General features: G+C 42.5%; 1 protein-coding gene across 5 annotated transcripts in view; it reads left to right on the top strand.

Moving 5' to 3' along the window:
* Positions 1-21,183, top strand: part of BRINP1 (BMP/retinoic acid inducible neural specific 1) — a 423,362-nt gene that overhangs the window by 361,691 nt on the left and 40,488 nt on the right. For all 5 annotated transcript variants that reach the window (XM_079927237.1, XM_079927235.1, XM_079927238.1 and 2 more), the window contains 2 exons: positions 5,217-5,386; positions 8,698-8,803. In XM_079927237.1, the coding sequence (XP_079783363.1) occupies positions 5,217-5,386; positions 8,698-8,803 (276 nt within the window). The remainder of the gene's footprint in view (positions 1-5,216; positions 5,387-8,697; positions 8,804-21,183) is intronic.

Below are 21,183 nucleotides of genomic sequence, written 5' to 3'. Positions count from 1 at the left end.
CAAGAAATTAAGTCTTAATAATGCAGCAAGAAGTCCATTAACCCCTCTTGATCTAAGGTTTGCTTCTGCCCGTTCTCAGTCCGGAGGGAACTGAGCTGTTTCACCTTCTCTTTCACAGGCCCCTTGGCGAGCCTGAGCTGACACTTGTAATATTTATATCCTCTGCTTCCTGGCTCTAACTTCTAGCGTATATTCACTTATTTAATCATTTACCTCTCCACCCACCTATCTATTCACCTATTCATTTAATCATCTATCTCCCCATCCATCCATCTATCCATCAAATGATAACTGAACATTTGCTCTTTGTTTGACCTGGGAAAAGCATTGGGAGCGTAAGAAAGAAGAATCAGAGTCCTTCCTGCCCCAGGCCACCACTCACCACACCTGGAACTCAATGTCTAATCGTATATAAAGTCGTTTTTAAGCCAAGTCTATTCAGGTTACTGCAGAGTCCAAAGGGTGGACAATCGTGTCCTCCTGCATAACTGGCAAAGACTTCATGGGAAGTTGCATATATGAGTTTTTTATTCTGAACTCAACTTGAGTCTAGGCATGTGGAACCCAGAGATTAATTTTGAAAATGATGAATCTTCTTACTGGAAGATTGCAGTCAATCAACAAACACCGTAGAGTTGGACCACTTCCACATTTATCCATTTACCCACACATACCCTGATCATTTGTTAAGCACATAATATATGCCCATATTGTGCTAGGCAAAGACAGTGAAATGACGAAAGACTCCTACATACTCATTGACTTCACAGTGCTTCTCCTCTAGTAAAAGAGAGAGGCTATTAAACAAGAAATCACCAGGAAATGTGACAGGTAACATATTGGAGAAATAAAAGAGATCGTGGGAGCCCGTGGTTAGAGTTCTTACTTTAGTTTAGGTAAACAGTGGGGGATTCAGGGAAGGCTACCTAGAGGAGATGTCTTAAGTGACACCTGAGGGATGAGTAGAAGTTAGCCAGGAGAAAAGCAGAAAAGCAGAGTCCCAACCATAAGAGAAAATAGGGCACATTTGTACAGAATAGAGCACAGCTAGAGAGCAGCACGGGATGCAGCTAGAGAGACCAGATCATCAGTGTCTTGGGTCCCACATTATCTACAGGGATGCAGGCACCCTGCATCGTTTCAACATGTAACTAATAAACTATTAATGATATTTTTATTTCTTTTTTCCGTTACAGTTCTGTTTCTATTTTTTTAATAGAAATATAGTTGATTTACAATATTGTGTTAGTTTTAGGTGTACAGCAAAGTGATTCAGTTATATATACTTTTTTTCAGATTCTGAAAAATTCTGAAAAAACAGTAAATCCTTATTGCTTATCTATTTTATGTACAGTAATTTGTATCTGTTAATCCCATACTCCTAATTTATCCCTCCCCTGCCTTCCCTTTGGTAACCATCAGTTTGCTTTCTATCTGTGAGTCTGTTTTGTATATAGATTCATTTGTATTATTTTTTAGAATCCACATATAAGTGATATCATATACTATTTGTCTTTCTCTGTCTGACTTACTTCACTTAGTATGATAATCTCTAGGTCCATCAATGTTGCTGCAAACGGCACTATTTCATTCTTTTTTATGGCTTGGTTTTATATTTGGTTTAAGAAGATCTTATACCACATCTTCTTAAACCAAACATCTGTTGATGGGTGTTGGAGTTGCTTCCATGTCTTGGCTGTTGTGAATATTGGGGTGTATGGGTCTTTTCGAATTACAGTTTTCTCTGGATATATGCCCAGGTGTGGGATGGCTGGATCATATGGCAACTCTATTTTTAGTTTTTTAAGGACCCTCCATTCTATTTTCCATAGTGGCTACATCAGTTTACATTCCCAGCAACAATGTAGGAGGGTTCCATTTTCTCCAAACCCTCTCCAGCATTTGTTAATTAATTAGATATTTTACTTAGTTTTTTTACATTTTCCAGATCTTGGGACTCTGCTGTGTGTAATTTACAGGTACAGTGCATCTCAGTTTGGACCAGCTGCATTTCACATGCTCAGTAGCCACACTTGGCCAGTGGTTCCTGTACTGGCCAGCATGCATGTAGTCACTGGGTGACTCTAAGAACGGGGACACTGTCTTATTCATTTGTCACCCAGTGCCTGCCAAAGTGCTCAGAACACACGGAATACCCAGTGCATGCATGCTGAGCTAAACGTAATGGACACACTAGAGCGTGATGGACGGAGGTGATGACAGCTCTCTCGGGGGGGGGGGGGGCGGGGGGGGAGGGTGTGGCTGGGGAAACCTCGCCTGTAAGGTGATGGCCAGCCGAGCAGGCTCTGAAGAGTGTATAGGAGATGCCAGGTCAAGGACACAGGGCAGTAAGAGGAAGTGATGTTTGAATTGGTCCCAAAATGCTGGATAGGATTTCAATAGTCAGCCATTTAGGGGAGGGACAGAATGGTATTCCAAACAGAATAAAAAAGAGTCTGAGGAAAGCCTGAGAGGAATTGGCAAGAATAAACCATGGAGGCAGAAGGAATGGTTTGGCTGGAACACAGGGAGGGAGACAGGGCTGAAAAGACAGGCTGGAGGCTGCACGTGGAGAACTCTGAATGACAATGAAACCACTTTCTAGAAGCAGTCATGGAGGGGTCCGAGGCAGAAGAATTAACCTAGGGATCAGGACTGTGCCCACATCCTAGGATAACCACTGTTCTTTTGAAAGTAAATTGTGTTTTCCATTCAACTCAGAAATCATCAGCGTTCTAAAGAAATTTCAGTTATCTTAGATATCAGGCTTTTGTCCTCAGAAAGTATCGGTAATGTTTGTTCTCTGACTATCCTGTTGTACTGGGTTGACTAGAAGTAAGGATAAGTCTCATACGACTGGTATTTTGTGGTAATCGAATAACGGTGGTTAACCCTTCCTCAGGGCTTACTATGTGCCAGGCAGGGCTCAGGTGCTTTATGTCATTAAAGGATTCAATCCTATGACAACCCTAGGAGGAAAGTACAGTTAGTACTCTCAATTTTACACATGCAGAAACTGCAGTATAGAGCAGCATTCCCCAGCCTTTTTGGCACCAGGGACTGGTTTCGTTGAAGACAATTTTTCCACGGATGGGGGTGGGGGACGGTTCAGGCGGTAATGTGAGTGATGGGGAGCGATGGGGAGCGACGGGAGTGGTGGGGAGCGATGGGAGTGGTGGGGAGCGACAGGAGTGGTGGGGAGCGACGGCAGCGATGGGAGCAGTGGGGAGCGGTGGGGAGCGATGGCAGCGGTGGGGAGCGATGGGAGCAATGGGGAGCGATGGGAGCGGTGGGGAGCAGTGGGGAGTGATGGGAGCAGTGGGGAGCGATGGGAGCAATGGGGAGCGATGGGAGCAGTGGGGAGCGGCGGGGAGCAGTGGGGAGCAGTGGGGAGTGATGGGAGCAGTGGGGAGCGGTGGGGAGCAGTGGGGAGTGGTGGGGAGTGGTGGGAGCAGTGGGGAGTGGTGGGGAGTGGTGGGGAGTGATGGGAGCGGTGGGGAGCGGTGGGGAGTGGTGGGAGCGGTGGGGAGTGATGGGAGCGGTGGGGAGTGGTGGGGAGCGGTGGGAGTGGTGGGGAGTGATGGAGCGGTGGGGAGCGATGGGGAGTGATGGGAGCAGTGGGGAGTGATGGGAGAGGTGGGGAGTGATGGGAGCAGTGGGGAGCGGTGGGGAACGGTGGGGAGCGGTGGGGAGTGGTGGGGAGTGATGGGAGCGGTGGGGAGTGATGGGAGTGGTGGGGAGGGGTGGGGAGTGATGGGAGTGGTGGGGAGGGATGGGGAGTGATGGGAGCGGTGGGGAGCGATGGGAGCAGTGGGGAGCGGTGGGAGCGGTGGGGAGCGGTGGGGAGTGATGGGAGCGGTGGGGAGCGATGAAGAGCTCGTGGCCACTCACCTCCTGCTGTGCGGCCTGGTTCCTAACAGGCCGCAGACCGGGGTTGGCGACCCCTGGTATAAAGAGTGCAGGTAACTTGTTCCCATAGCTAGTTCAAGTCCAGGCAGTCTAGTTCTAGAGACTGCCTTCTACTACTACTCCAAATGATTTTTGATTGCTACAACGAACAGACAATGATATAAGGACTTTACGTGTGTTAATTAATTTATTCTTCTTAATTATTCTATGCAGTAGGTGCTATTCTTCTCCTGATTTTGTTCATGAATAAACTGAGAATCAGAGAGGTTAAGAAATGTCCCCAAGTTCACAGTTAGTTGAGAGTGAAACCAGCGGTACAATGATCAGATCTATTTAGGTGGCATATCTGGAGCTTCCTTTATGAAGTTCTGGTGAAACACCTTGTTGTCCAAAATAAAATGCACCATTAGTTAGTACTGTTAGTAATCTATGCATGTATTTCTAAGGAAAACTTCATGGTAAATTATATAAGATTTTCTATTTCTCTCTCTCTCTCTCTCTCTCTCTGTCTGTTTCTTCCACCCTATGCCTAACTTTCATGTCATCTCCTCTCTCCCCAAGATGTAACTTAAGAAATATTTATTGAATGAATGAAAAAAATTGATGGATTAACTATTTACTATCTACTATATGCCAAGCACTGGGCTTTGTACAAGGGGTACAGCAGTGGCTAATATAGACAGTGTCTGACTTCACAGGGCTGACAGTTTAGTTTTTCCTATCTATCTGTCTGTATCTGTGTTTGAACTATGTCTTATCTCTCTATCTCTCTCCCTCTCTCCCTCTCTATATCTCTATTTATCTATCCATCCATTCGTACGTCCATCTGTCTGGGAAGGGGTAGCAGCAGGAGAAAGAGAGAAAGGAAAGAACAAGGGAAGAAGAGAGGGGAGAAATGAGAGGAGGAATAGGTGGAATTGGATGATGAGGAGGAAACAGAGGAGAAGAAAGGAATGGGAAGGGACCATCTATGGCGAATCCATCATTTTACAGAAAAGCCTGAGCCTTGAAGACAGGAAATGAGTTGTGTTACGAGATGAAGCTGGTGAGAACCATGAAGTGGATTAGTAAGAGCTGGACTTGACGACTAAGAGGCTTTCCATGATCTTCGTCCTGATGGAGCTTGGCGCTTACAGACACCTCTGGACTGTCTTGCTTTCATTGTGCTCTTGATTTTCAGAGGCAGAAGGAAATTTGGGCAAAATGAATGAGAGGTCTGAAGCTATTTTCGGCATCCAAGCCATGAAGGCTTTCTACGCATCCCAAAGCTCAACGGGCTGCCTGAGCTTCTTTCCTTTTCTGTGCAGGGGAGGAGGCCTTGACCATGTACATGGACAAAAGTCGCCTGGACAGGAAGTCAGGGAATGCCACTCAAAGTGTTGAAGCTCTGCACCAGCTGGCATCATCCTACTTTGTGGACCGTGATGGTACCATGAGGAGGCTCCATGAGATCCAGATATCAACTGGAGCAATCAAGGTATGGCTTGCGGGTGGCTTCGGGTGGCAGGCTCTCAGACAACAGCACTGCACAAACGTAGTCTGCGAGTCAACGGGCAGATGACATCCCTGGCTTCTTACCCAGGGAGCTAACAGTGCCCCCCTCCAGCCACTCTGCCTGAGGTGCCTGAGGTTGTCAAGTGCCCCATAATACCCCGAGCATTGTCATTAAGGCGACCACATGTACTGATTTCCTGGGGCAACCCTGGCTGTAATCATGGCAGAATTAAACATAGTACTTTCTTTCACTCTTTTTTTTTTTTAAACAGCTTTATTGGAGTATAATTGCTTTACAATGGTGTGTTAGTTGCTGCTGTATAACAAAGTGAATCAGCTATACATATACACATATCCCCATATCCCCTCCCTCTTGCGTCTCCCTCCCACCCTCCCTATCCCACCCCTCTAGGTGGTCACAAAGCACCGAGCTGATCTCCCTGTGCGATGCGGCTGCTTCCCACTAGCTATCTGTTTTACATTTGGTAGTGTATATATGCCCATGCCACTCTCTCCCTTTGTCCCAGCTTACTCTCCTTCACTCTTAAAGCTCTGTGTGGATGATTTCCAGACTCCCTTTCTAGGTGAAGGAACAGGCTACAGTGGGTAAATCATTTTCGAAAGGTCACAGAGCTCTCAAGAGTCAGATTATGCCTAGGTCAGTAATTGGTCAACACCTGTGTTTTTCATCCTCCCTCCCCATTTTACAGATGGGAACACTCAGGTCCAAGGGTTAAAGACTTCTGCTCAGGGTTACACACCTAGCCAGTGCATTAACAGGGACTAGAACTCTACTCTCTAGACCAGGGATCCACGAGGATTTTTTGTAAAGGGTCAATAGTAAATATTTTAAGATTTGCAGGTCATATGATCGGTATTACTACAACTCAGCTGTGCTGCTGTAGCACAAAATTAGCCGTACAATCAGTGTGTAAAAAATGGGCATGGCTGTGTTCCAATAAAACTTTATAAATCAGGCAGTCTGTCATGTGCCGACCCATGCTCATCTACCCCAGCGCTGTCCAATAGACCCTTCCAAGATAATGGAGAGACTGTATCTGTGCTGGCCGAGACAGGAGCCACTAGTCATATGGGGTTATGGAGCATGTGACATGTGGCTACTTAGACACTCAATTTGTAAGGTGTTTTTTTTTTTTAAATTTATTTAAGTTTAAATAGCCACATTGGTAAGAACAGCTGTGGAGACTTTCAGTTCAATGCCTTAGAGCATAGGTACTTAAAAAAATTCCACTTTAAATGCAGTAAATTCAAGGATTACCTTTATAAAGAGAATAAAGGAGGACATTTTTGATAAAAAAGGATTAGTTCTTTGGAGGGTTTCAATGAAGATTTTTTTGCATCTCAAAGTTTCTTAAACCAGATTATACCTGCATTTTACCTCATTATTCAGTCTATTTTCTCTTCCTGAGCATCTTCCTCCTGAATAAAATGCAGACCTAGTCTTATATCAAGACTTTAAAAGGTATCTCTAGGGAAAACGTGTGTGTGTGTGAAGGGGTGAGGGGTTGCCGGGGAGTGTTGGTGGATGTCAGGCAGATGAGTCAGAAACTGACCAAGGGAAGAGAAAAAATGTGGGAGGGGAGAGACTTGCTGAGGAGGGAGGGAGGAAGGGGAGAAATAAATCAGATCAACAAAGAGCCAGTTTATCCGAGAAGAATCGCCTATATTGGGGGGATTATGGTGTTAGGGAGCTCAGCACAGAGAGATGGAACTTGATGAAGCCATCGGAGTCTGAGTGAAGCAAAGGCCTGGTTTTCATTATCACCAAATGGTTCCCTCCCCGCGGGATGGGATGCGGAATTGAGATATTGAAGCTCTGTCGGAAGGTAATCCTCTTTTGTGCATCCCGGAAGTGCAGTGTGCCTCCTCACGAGGAATTTCTTAGAGAAATTGCACACAGGCCACTCAAGGAGCCATTCTTGGAATAGCACCATCCTCGACACTCAATCTGGCACTTGGGTTTTTCTAGCCATTTCTTGACGCTACCTCAAGACCCAGCTGGCTAGAATTGGTCTCGCTGCCAGCTTTGTCTAAGATGAGCAGCTGACCCAGGTGGGGAAGTTTTGCCCGTGGTTTCTCTTCCCGAGCATCTTTAGCAAGACGGATTGGTAGTTTTGAATCTCATTGAACAGTAACGAGGTCATTATTCTGTACACAAAAAAGAATACATTATTTTTTAAAAGCAAAGCCTAATAACCTTCCATTTTTGTAATGTTTCCTAAGTGCTAGATACTTCAAAAATACGGTCCCTTTACCGTTAGGGTGGGTAACAGTATTACTGACATTGTGTAGATGCAGAAATTGAGGCTTAGAAAGAGGAGTTAGTGATCCAAGGCTCTGCTACTGGACGGGGCAGAGCTGGCATTGGGAGATCTGTGTGACTATATCCCAAGTCATCATTCCTGACAACAGTCAGCGCTATGTCCTTACAGCTGGATGCAAACCTCAAAACAAGCCTACAAGTGATTGTGTTAAATAATGGAAAGTGAAGGCTAAAGACATGAAGAAACCACTTTACATACTAAACCATTCATATTTCAAGGTTATCTTTTAGAATAGCTGTTTCCCTCTTGTCCACCACCTCAATTATTCTAAGACAGTGTTTGAGAAACACACCACCAGGGGATTGGGGTGATCATTCTGCAGTGGAGCTGACTGTGCTGTTTGCTATTTTTTTTTGAAAATGGGAATAATTTTATTTTTCTTGCCTAATGATAACGCATATGTACTCATCGATAATGCACGTTACAATTTATAGAGACTCTTGGTAATAAGATGTCAGTTACTGAACATATGCCATGTGTCAGGCGCTTACACCCATCAGGTTTAGTCTCACCACCTTCCTGGAAGGATTTACTAGCTTCAGATTGCGGGAGCTTACAGAAGTGACTGCCTGAGGGCACACGGCAAATAAAGGGTACAGCCAGGATCTAACACTGACTCTCCTAACTCCAAAGCCCATGCATTTGAAATACACTCTAGTGTTTCCACTTATTTTTAGTTCATATAATACTTGAAATGGCTTTGTGCAGTGAGAACCAAGGATAGAACGTGGGCGTCCTGGCTCCAGTCTGCTAGATTGCCCTGCTCTCCCGTTGTCTGCTTGGCAACAGTCAGGCATGGTCCTTGACACAGGCAAGGGGCTCAAGAAGTGGCCGCTGGCTCAGGTCAGGCTTTCTCTGCTGCCTGAGCTCTGCTGGGGGCTGACTATGCAGGATCTGTCCCAGACAAGGGCATCTGTCTCACATCTGTCGCCCTTGATGTCCACTCCAGGTCACAGAGACACGCACTGGGCCTCTGGGCTGTAACAGCTATGACAATCTGGACTCTGTGAGTTCCGTCCTTCTGCAAAGCACGGAGAGCAAACTGCACCTTCAAGGTAGGATGTCAGTGGAAATGATGGGAACAGAGAGGGGGAGGGGAGAGCAGCCTGGGGGAGGAGGGATGAGGGGGTATCAGGAGGCATGATGTGGAGGGAGAATGAAAACTAAGATGAAAGGCAGAGAAACCAACAAAAAATAAAAATATGCAAATTAAGACAGTTGTGATATGATGTCTTTTTAAAAATTTTAACATATATAGGACATTGAATTCATGGTTATTAATTAGTTTTCAGATATAAAGTATGGAAATGTGAGCTTTATCTGATTATTTTGATGAAAATGTCTAAACAGTGTTATTTATAGATGTTCCAGATCTAATATATATTAAAGTTTCATATCATAGCCTCTGAATTTCCTACATTATTGTGTTTGATTCTCAATATATTTTGGCAGATATTATTTGAATTCCAAGAACTATAGGGCATTTTATAGAATTTTTGGTTCTATGTCAACTTCTTTCTCCTTATTTGTTAATCATTAGTGGTCTTCAGTATATTCATACACCCATACGTATTTGTGTATGTGTGTGTGTGCTTTTAGCAGAGTTTACAAATGAGAACATTCAGTGCTGGCTGGAATATAGAAAGACGGATCCTCTTAGGCATGGCTAGTGAAATTGCAACAATTCTAAGGATTAATTTGTTGAAATACATACATATTTGTATTTGTTTATTATCTATTATATGTCAGGTACATGTTATGTGCTCCATATATACTCAAGACCTTGAAGAAAATACGCTCTTTAAAATAGTTTTTATCCTGATTTTTTTATCCTGATTAATTTTATCCTGATTAATTCATCATAAAGAGGAGGGGAGATTGTAGGGGGAAAAATGATAAAACTTTAAGTATAGATAGTGCTGTTTTAAAAAGCATAATTTATAATAGCAAAGAAAAAAACAATGTAAAGATTTCAATTTTCCACATGAGGAGACTAAATGAATTGTGTAGCATCCATACAACATAATATTAGGCAGGTGCTGAAATGTTGTTTATAAAGAATTTTCAGGATACGTGAAAATGATTTACTATAATGTTAATTAAAAAGTGGATGGTTTCTGACTGAATGTATGGCATGATCTTAATGTAAAAGGATAAGGAAAAATAACATTGCAAGGAATTATGCGAGATGTTAAGAGAGGTTACTTCTGGATGATTAGGTTAGAGATGATTTATTTTAGTCTTCCAATTCCTTTTCTAACTTTTCTACAATGATCGTGTATTAACTTTATAGTCATAAAAACTGTCATATGCTTTAACTTTGAGCGAACTAAGAATGTGACCTTTTAGAAAGGTATCTGATAAAGGTGATTCTGAATGTCAGTGGGAGGAAATTTGGGTTGAGATTGGCAGGTCGAGCTAAACAGAGCCTAATGTGACTTTTATATTCTGGTTCCTTGGCAACTCTTTGATTCATGCTCCTGTTATAGAAGATGGTTGGAAAGTGGTACAGAGCAAGCTTGGTAGTGTCACTTGGGAGCAATGAATGAAAATCCATCAGGAAAATTCAGGCCAAGAGAGTGGTCTAGCATTAAAACAAAAGCCAACAAAACAAAACGTCAAGTACATGAAGAATAATCCTGCACCCCTTTAGTAGACAAAAGAGTAGACAGATGAGTTTGGTAATGCCTGATAAGAAATGAATAAGGAAGACAGACCTACCTTGGGTGCACCAGGATTTTCAATATTAGCTCCTGTGATGCCTACAGTGAGCTTGTGGGATGAGAGCAGGGTTTGAATCCAGGAAGTACGGCTCCGGTCTGTGTCTGGTCACCCTGCTGTGCACGTAGGAGGTGAGTTATAATCAGAGTAAATTAGTTGGGATTAACAGGATCTCACTAGGAATTTATTAAGATTTTAGGGCCATTTAGAAGCTGATTTACAGTGAAGCTAAGGAAGCTTAAGATCCAGGGTTCCCTCACCTTCTAAGTCCCTAAATTTTCTCATTCTGCATATTCATGTTCACATGTAATTTTGAATTCCGTTTCTCAATAAGCACCTGTAGCCTAAGCCTCAGTCCTAAAACCCAGATCTGCCATTGGTTACATTATTAGCAGCATGTTATTCACACAAAAGAAGGAGATGACAGCTTTGTTCTGTTCTAGATTGGTCAGAGCACACCTGGTGAATTGGGTCCAAGTGTGGGCAGCACATTTCAAGAGGGACATCAAGAAACTGAAGGAGAGTGTCTTATAATACATAACTGATGAAGGTGGACTTAGAGCAGAAGGATGTGTCTGTGGATACCTGAAGGGCTGTCTTGCAGAAAAGTTAGTCAAATTCGATAATATGGATAAAATGGGGCAAACCTGATCTACATGTGGGAAACTACAAGGATCCCAGGTTTAAACTAGATCTCAGTTTAAACTCAGTATAAAATAGATCTTCTAATGCACATTCATGTCCAAACCTGGAATGTCCTGCTGAAGCATATAGTGACTCTCTTGTTATTAGGTTTATACGTTGGTGACGTTTGGTAGGGATGTTATAGAAACTATTTAATCATCATTCCACCGTGTTGGTGATTGAATCAATACTGATGCTTAGGAAGATGCTGAATCACAAACCTTTATCGAGACTGACTATGTGCCAAATTCAGTGCTAGATCCTGGGCCTATGAGCACAAATCAGTTCAACTCCATTCAGCAAATATTTTTCAAGAACTCATGTTGTCATTGGGCTAGGCACAGAAAACAGTGGTGAACAAGACAGACATACTTTTTGCCCCAAGGAAATATACACTCTATCAAAAAACATGGGTTTAGACGAATAATAATGTGCAATGAGTTTGGATGGAAAAAAATCGTGACGGTTCTTTGATACCCAGTAGTATGGAGAGTTCACCTACTAGAGAATCAGGGAAGTTTTCTTGATAAAAAGATGCACAGAATGAGACCTGAAGAGTGGAGAAGGGGGCAGGGACATAGCTATGGAGCAGAGTCCTCGTGAATGGCATTCAAGGAAATTGAAAAGATCTTAAGAGATTAAAGCAGAGATATCAATGGTGAGAAAGGCAAAATAATATGTCATATCCTAGAAGGCCTCTGTAACACATTAATGAGTTGAATATTAATTTGAGAGTAATGGGAACCATAAAAGGGTTTTAAAAAACAAAGTAGCAGGAAGAGATTATTAATGTTTTGGAAGATCACTCTGGCTACTGTGTGGTCAATTAATTAGAGAGGAGTAGTTTGGAGGTTGGTGACCGGTTAGTTAAGGGCTACTGCAGTATTGAAGATGAGATGTCACAGACTGAAACCATGGAAGCAACAGTTGGGATGGAGAGAAATAGACCAATTTTGGAGTTACTTAGGAGGTGTCACTACCAGGATTCAGTGAAAAGACCATGAAAGATTTAGGTATTTGAGTGAATGAAGAGTGGGAATAAGAGAGCCGACAGACAGGAAAATACATATGATTCAAGGTAGTGTGTAATATAGTAGAGCTAGTAAAAGTAATGCGTACTATTACAGAGATGTGGAAAAGGAGGTAATCCATTCTGTCTGTCTAGGTAGAGGAATCATAGAAAGGAGGAAAAAATATTCTCCTGGTGGAAGGTAAAACAAAAAAACTTCTTAAATATAAGACAGAAGAATATCTCATGACTTTTGGATAGGCTGATACTTATTCAATAGCATCCGTAAAGCACCAAGTAAAAGAAAAAGGTTGATAAATTGGACTACTTTAAAATTAAGAATTCCTGTTTATCAGAAGATGCTATTCATGGAATGAAAATGCAGGTTACAGAGTGGAAGGCAATATTGGTGATAAATGTATCTGACAAAGAACTCATGTGTAAAATATGTAAATAACCTCTAAAACCAATAAGAGAAAGGCAGGCAATCCGGAAAGACAAGAAAATGGGTAAAAGGCATGAACAGGCACTTCGCAAACAAGAATATCAAAATGGCTAATAAATATTTGAAACGGTGATTAACTTTACTAGTCCTCCGAAAATGTAAATTAAAACAGTGTCATAACACACCGATCAGTCTGGCTCAACTGAAAAATCTGACAGTATCAAGGAGTGACAATGTTGAACACTGGGAACTTACATGCATTGCTCCTGGGAGAATAAATTAGTACAGTCACTTTGGAAAACTCTTTTTGGCAGCTTCTACTGAAAACTCAATGTGTCCTCACCCTATGACCTAACAATTACAACTCCTAGGAATATGCCCAACAGAAATGTGACCTTTGTTCACCAAAAACCATGAATGTTCATAGGAGTTTTGTTCAAAATAGTCCCCCAAAGGGAAATAGCCCCAAATGCCCATGAACAGAAAAATGGGTAAATAACTTGTCATACATTCACATGATGGGCTACAATACAGAAATGAGAAAGAATCAACTACCCTTTCATGCAAAAATATGGAAGAATCTCATGAATGCAACATTAAGTAACAGAAGCCAGACACGAAAGAGGAAATGCTGTATGATTCCATTCTTACACAGCTCAGAAACAGTAAAACAAATACATTGCTTTAGAATTCCAAAGAGCATTAACCTTTGTGGAGGAGGAATGGGGAAGTGACTGAAGAGAGATGAGAGAGGTTTCTGGAAGTCTTAGTAATGTTCTTTTTTTGTGTGTGTGGTACGTGGTCCTCTCACTGTCGTGGCCTCTCCCGTTGCGAAGCACAGGCTCCGGACGCGCAGGCCCAGTGGCCATGGCTCACGGGCCCAGCCACTCCGCGGCATGTGGGATCTTCCCGGACCGGGGCACGAACCCGCATCCCCTGCATGAGCAGGCGGACTCTCAACCACTGCGCCACCAGGGAAACCCAATGTTCTGTTTCTTGATCACAGTAGCCACACATGGACGTGTTTACTTTGTGAAAATTCATGCAGCTGTACACACATGATTTATATGTGTACATTTCTGTGTATACAATATGCAGCTATTAAAAATTTATTTAATAATGTGCTCTATCTTGACATCCTCTGCAAAGAGAAGACATGAATAAAACAGAGACAAATGATCAGGAGGTGATCCAGCCCAGCTAGAAGGGAAACTGCATGGACTGAGGGGTGGAGGAACCAGAAATAATAGATACTATTTATAAAACACTTCCTTGAGTGCCAGGGACTGTGTTAATTTATTTTTATTATATTTACATTTATGTATTTGTTTTTATTTTAACTCTTATTTATTTGTTTTGTATAACTGGATTTATTACATTTTTAATCTTCATAGCATTCCTATAAGGAAGGCATAAATAACATCCTCATTTTGTAGGTGAGAAAACTGAGGCTGAGAGAGGTTTCTTAATAAGTGATTGAGCCAGAATTTTAACCTGACCTGACTTCAGAGTTTCTCCTTCTCAAAACGGGTTGCTCTGTATTCCTCTGTTCCCCTCCTAAAGCCTCTGAATGAGGCTGGCGTGAGATTCTGCAGAGGCTTATTTGGGTAGATTGAGGATGATACGAATGACAGCCTAATGACATTCACTTTGTGGTGTTTCATAAAAGGTTCACAAAACAGGGCAAAGATGGAGGGAAATAGGAAACAGAAAGAGGAAGATTGGAGAAGGAGACTCAAAATGAGGAAGAAAGGATTGTGGAAATGAGCAGAGGCTATTAGTAGTCAAAGCAGCCACCACCGAACTAAACTAGTTGTAATAATGCTAGTGGCATAATGATAACTTCTTATTTTTATCCTCCTTTCTCCAAGAAGCCCACTGAGTGTTCTACCGACGTTGTCATGTAATTTAATCTAGTATCCATCTGGTGAGATGGATGTAGACAGGGCAGACCTCTGCCTTTGTAGCTCACTGAAGTGGAAACAGATGCAGGGAAAGTCTTTTGCTGAAATCTAGGGATAATCCAGAAATGTATTCATTCACACATTCACTTATTCATTTAGCAATATTTATCGAACATCACCTATATGTCAGACATTGTTTTAAGAGCGGGATGTAGAGACGTGAATAAGCTAAGTCTCAGTCATTTTGGAGTTTATATTTAGTGTGTGGGTGTTGGGGGAGCAGAAAGAAAGAAACAAAGAAAGAAAGAAATATATTTTCTTTACAATCAGAGAGGTAGTGTGGGAATAGGTCATCTAGAAATTTGTAGACCATGGAACAGACTTCAGATTTTACTCTGAATGAAATGAGAAGCCACTGGAAATTCAGGCAGTGGAGTAACTGGAGCTCACTTACATTTTACGTGAATTACTATGACTGTTATGTAGAAAAGAACTGTAGAGGGCAAGACCACATACACAGAAACCAGCTTGGAGGCTATAGTGTTTATCAAGGTGAGAGAAAATGGCGGCCTGGACCATGACAGTGGCAATGAGGGTTGTAAGAAATGATTGGATTGTGGATATATTTTTAAGTAGTGCTGACATTAGTTGGCAATGGACTGAGAAAATGCTTGTGAGAAAAAGAGAGAAGCCGAGGATGTTCCCAAAGTTTTGCCTGAGTGACAGCAATGATGGCATTGCCTTACTGCTGTGGTGAATACTGTGGGAGGGATCCGTTCAGATGGGATATGAGGAATTGGGTTCGAACCTAATTGGGTTTGAACCTAGGTTTGAGAAGTCTGTTATATATACGGTTGTCAATGATGAGTGGACATTTGGAAAGTCAGGGGAGAGAACAGAGATATAAATTAGTATAGCGATGATATTTAATGATATGAGATTGGACAAGATTACCTTGGGAGAGAGTGTAGATAGAGAAAAGAAGGAATCCAGTTATTGAGCCATGGGGAATTTAATATCGAAGAGTTGGGGTAAAGGCATACTAATGAGGAACAAGGAAAGGAATCTAAGAAGTGGCCAGGGGTGCGGGTGGCAGTGTCGTGGGACGAGAGCCAAGAGAGTGTGGTATCCTGGAAACCAAGGGAAGAATGTTTTCCAAAGCAGAGGTCGTTGTCAACCGTGTCAAACGCCACTTACAGGATGAGAAAGATGAAGATGAGAACAGAGTAGTGGACTTAGCATCATGGAGGTCATGGGTGACCCTAACAATGATGCTTCAATGGAATTATGGGAGTGGAAGCCTGAGTAGCGTGAGTTCAAGAGAAAATAAGAAGAGAGAAAGTGAAGGTAGAGGTTTAGCAAACTCTACGAAGGAATCTCGCAGTGAATGGCACAATAGCAGAAGGTGACGTGGAGTGCATGAGTTTTTCTCTTTTAATATAGAAGCAACACAGAAGGTGACGTGGAGTGCGTGAGTTTTTCTTCTCTTTTAATATAGAAGCAACAAAACTTTTATATGCTGATGGGAGTTATTCTTCAGAGAGGGAAACATTGATTCTATGAGTAAGATGGATTATTTTAGGGTCATAGTTGAGCAGGGAAGAGTGAATAGGATCTTGTATATGACTGGAATTATTTGCCTTAGATAAGAGCTCCTGCAAGTTCATACAGAGTGAAGGGAGGGAGAACCTATGGACCCATAGATGGGGTGGGTACAATTCACAGTTGTGGTAATGGGACCATTTTCTTAAACTTTACTTCTGATCACTTTTCATAGATGTGTTACAAGATTTTTCAGATTGTAATATCTCTGAAATTAGTATGTTTCTTATAACTGATGGTATGTCATAGTTTAATTGGCAGGTTATTTATTTTCTTAGTGTATGCAAAAGAATGATACGTTTTACAAAAAGTGGCATCTTAGATTCAATGACACGTAGTGTTTTCCTCAGTGAAAAAGGAGTGAAGTCACTAACCCACTCTCAGTTTCCAAAAGAGAAAAATGGACAAGAGTACAGTCAAGATCTTGAAAAGATGGGATGCTAGGCAGTGAGGGGATATGGGGTGCAAGACTCCAGGCATCATCTACACTCTGCACCTCCAGAGAGGCCACCCAAGACTCTGCTGTGTTTTGAGAGCCTCCTCCTAATATTCACGTTCAAATGGCCCATTTCACTTGTTGATCTTAAATTATTTCTCCTCCTCTTTCTCCTTCTTCTTTCATCCCTCCTTCTTCCTCCTCCTCCTTACCCCTTCTTTACTTTCCTTGTGTCTCTTCTTGAAACCTCAGCTTCTTCCAGACCAGTCTCTATCTCCTATCACTCATGAACTCAGAATCTTTTCACGCCCTAAATGACTTCCCCTCTCTCTTTTATTGAGTTCAGTCCATCTTTCCATACCCAGCACTAATATCCATCCCCTTATTAGAAGTCCTTCTTTCTTTACCCCTGTCATGGCTTACCTCCTCCCATCATCATTTCTCTCTTCCCTGGAGTGACTGTCAAACCAGCCTTCTTGATTCTGATCACGTCTGCTGATCCATCCCCATCGAAGCAGCCCGTGTGCTCTTCTTAAAATCAAATCAAATACTGTCACGTCCCTGCTTAAAATCCTTCACAGTCTCTGATATGGGTATAAGGAATAGACCTGGGCACCAGGCTATTCATAATCAAACTCTTGCCAATTTTCTTGGCTTTGTCGTATTCCGTCATCCAATACGTACTATATCCTTACTCCAGGCCTGTGGAATTTCTTACATTTTACTACAGGCATCCTTTTTTGTTTTTTATTGCTTCAAACTTTTGTACATCATCTCTCTAGTTCCTGGACTTTCACTTCTCCCAGGAAAACTTCTCTTAATGCTTCTGCCCTGGTTGTTAGACACCCTGCTCACCTTCTTCCCTAGGATTTGTCATGCAATAGTATAATCATCCTATTATTAATCTGACTCCCCAGTTGGCATATAAATTCCTCACTGGTAAGAGCCATCTCTATCTCTAGCATGATGTATGGAAGGTGGCGCATAAAGAATGATCAGAAGATATTTGTTAAATGAATTTATAAGTGAATGGATAAATAATTAAATGAATGAAGCGCCCAGCCCATAGTGAGCTCCTTTCTCTGAATTCTTACGATTCTCATTCTCCAGCATGCTGGATCCAGTTCAACCTAAGGACAATGTCCTGAGGGCTTACTCTATACCAGGAGCCTTCTTGCATGGATAGCATTCTTCAAAGTGCATGTGCCTTTTCTGTTGCGTTGGATGTATCCATATTTCAGGCAAGAGTCATGCCCCTTTACTCCTGCAAATGCCACCTCTTCTGAGAAGCGTCTTTAAGACCTCTTGTACAGCATTTTTAAAAACTTCATCTTGCAACATGTTCTTTTGCATTTGGGTTTTACCTCTTCTATTAGATTTGATGATTGGCCTCGTTAAGGACGGGATTCTGCCAACTTTGTGTTTCATTGTATTCAACAGAATGCTGTGGACATTGGGACTCAATATGTATTTGCTGAATTGAAATTTTGCATAGGATTGGCGTTACAGGGACAGGAGAAAGGGGAGAACTAGAAGGATGGGGGAAGGAGAGAAAGAGGAAGGGGAGAGGGAGAGGAAGGGAGGGAGGGGATAGAGGAGGAAATAGAGGAAAGGCAGAGGGAGGATGAGGAAGAGAAGTAGCATCAATAATCCCTTTCCTCCGTAGGCATAAATGGAGTGAAGATAGTGATTTTTTTTTTTTTTTTTTTTTTTTTTTTGCGGTAAGCGGGCCTGTCACTGCGGGGGCCTCTCCCGTTGCGGAGCACAGGCTTCGGACACGCAGGCTCAGCAGCCATGGCTCACGGGCCCAGCCGCTCCGTGGCATGTGGGATCTTCCCAGACCGGGGCACGAACCCGTGTCCCCTGCATCGGCAGGTGGACTCTCAACCACTGCGCCACCAGGGAAGCCCGAAGATAATGATTTTTAAAATCATCTTGCAACAAGTAATAGAGAAAGGGGAACAGAGTATTTGAACTGTTTAAAATGTATGTTATTTTGAGCTGTTACTCCTTCTTAGGCATATTGTGTTTATATCCATGAGCCAGTTTATCCCTCCCACCAACTAAGAGATAGGGATCATACTCCCCATTACATAGATGAAGAAACTGAGGCCCCAAGGGGTGAAGTCACTTTCCCAAGATCCCCCGGGGTTTTGGGTCCTAGCCGCCTGGGATCCATGATTACTTTTCTCAGGGAGCCTTGAGTCAGCACAACACATTCTAGATGTGGGTAGAATGGGAATAAATCCCTGCCCAACTGCAGTAGTCGAGGAAGAGGGGAAGGAACGTCATCAGGCCTTCTTTTCATGAAGCCCCGTCACCCAACGTGGCCTTGTGACCCCAGTGGAAGGCGGAGTGATTGTTGCCAGAGCCTGCTCTAGTCAGCAGCTTCGGGCTGAATCCTCATTAAGAATTAGCCCGGGGTCACCGGCAACGGCTTGCGACTAAAGGCCCTTCTTGCCGATTAGCCGGGGCCTAGGAGGCACTGATGGGAATCCGTGTTTCCGTCTTCCTGTGGCGCTGTCTGTAAAGCCTGTTGAATAAAAGAGCAGCGCCTTCATGACAAATGGGATTGCTGACTTCCACCCAACTGCTTGACTCCAAGTATTGGTTTTACTTTATGAGCCAAGGGGCACCATGTTCTCTGCCTTGTGAGAAGTGAAGTTCCTCTTAAGAAGTGGATTGAAGATATCAATTAAAACTCAATCAGAGGGCTTCCCAGATGGTGCAGTGGTTGAGAGTCCGCCTGCCGATGCAGGGGACACGGGTTGGTGCCCCGGTCCGGGAAGATCCCACATGCCGCGGAGCGGCTGGGCCCGTGAGCCATGGCCGCTGAACCTGCGCGTCCGGAGCCTGTGCTCCGCAACGGGAGAGGCCACAACAGTGAGAGGCCCGCGTACCGCAAAAAAAAAAAAGCGGAAAAAAAACTCAGAGGACAAATAGGGAGTGTACGAGAGCACATGTGATAGTGATAAGTCCTTGGACTAATTAATTAAGTTTCTGAGCTTCTCTAGGTTTTCTAATAAATGGGAATAAAAACACCACTGCCTCGGAGTCATGGTTCTGCATTTATTTGAAAAATGTGTTGAAAGTACCTGACCTAAAACCCAAGAGGGCGGATACAAAATCATAGCTGTGATTTCCTGGATAGTTCTCTCGTGCCAGGTATAGAGCTCATTCCTTTATATTCATCTCTCAGAAACCTCAACACAGACCCATTTTCCAGATTTGCAAATTGAGGCTCACAGAAGTTAGTAACGCTCTTGTAGCCAGCAGAGCAAGAATTTGAACACAGGTCCACTCAATGCCAGTGCTCTTAAAGTGTGTAGCATATTGTGTCTCAACCTGGAACATATAATCATGGTTTTTATTGGAGCAAGTAGTTGTATAGCGCTTTCTATGTGCTGATAGGTTCTGCTATTTACTTTAGAAAGTCTGCGATTTTCCTAAAATTACTTGCCAACTTGTGGATGTGCGTAGGTGTGCCATTTCCATAGCTATTCTCATACTCTCAAAAGAATCCAGAACCAGAAAAGATCAAATACCTTTATAACAGACGATTATGAAAGCCTCGCAACATTCCAGGTATAGATGACTATAAAAAGGGCTTCCTCTGACTGGGGGAAATCTGGAATAATTTGGTGACTCAAGACTCAGACTTGTACAGAAAGAGGTGGAAATGCTAATGGAGCATAAGCTGGTGTTGAGGGGGGGAATATCAGAAGATTTATCATTTGGTATGTGGTCACGTGGGGCTATACCTTTCAATAAACTTGTGGCCGAGTGTGCAGCATGGAACTCCTGACTGATCAGTGATCAGTGTGACAGTTTGACCTACTTTAACCACCACATCCCACTTGATTCCTTGTTGGTCTCTGATTGTACACAAATCAGGCGTCAGGATGGCCAAAACCTAAATAAATCACCCGTGGAAATTTTTATACATTGACTCTCTTCAAACACAGTACCTGTTTATTTTTTAAGATTATTAAGTCAATCTTTATTTTTTTCCCTCACAATACATCTTAGGCACAACTAAGCTCTTCTTTGGCACTGCAAATACAGCACTTTCGATGCACTTCTACTGTGTTCTAGATACATTCTACCTTGTTTCATGTGCACAATTGTTCATATTTCTACTAAATTGCAATTAAATGCCCTGAAAGTAGAATCATATCCTTTTTAACGTATTCATTATTCACTTCTTATTTCAGTGTTTAGTTTGTAGTATATGCTCAATAAATATTTACTGATTTAAATTTATTTGAACTGTCAAATCAGTTTGCTTTGAACCTTAATTTTTTACTGTGATAAAATATATATCACACAAAGTTTAATGTTTTAAACATTTTAAAATCCACAATTCAGGGGCATTGAGTATATTCACAGTGTTGTGCAACTGTCATCACTATCTAGTTCCAGAACTTTCTCACCATCCCAAATGGAAATCCCATATTCATTAAGCAGTAATTTCCCATTCCCCACTCCCTCCAGCCCCAGACAACTACTAATTTTCTTTCTGTCTCTATTGACTTGCCTATTCTGGACATTTCATATAATTGGAATCATACAATATGTTTTTTTGTGTGTGTTTCTGGCATCTTTGATGTAACAAAATGTTTTCAGGGTTCATC

Source organism: Stenella coeruleoalba, assembly GCF_951394435.1.
Source record: "Stenella coeruleoalba genome assembly, chromosome: 7".
In the NCBI taxonomy this organism is placed as follows: Eukaryota; Metazoa; Chordata; class Mammalia; order Artiodactyla; family Delphinidae; genus Stenella; species Stenella coeruleoalba.
Note: the sequence above shows the minus strand (reverse complement) of the source record. Positions and strands in the feature narration are given on the sequence as shown.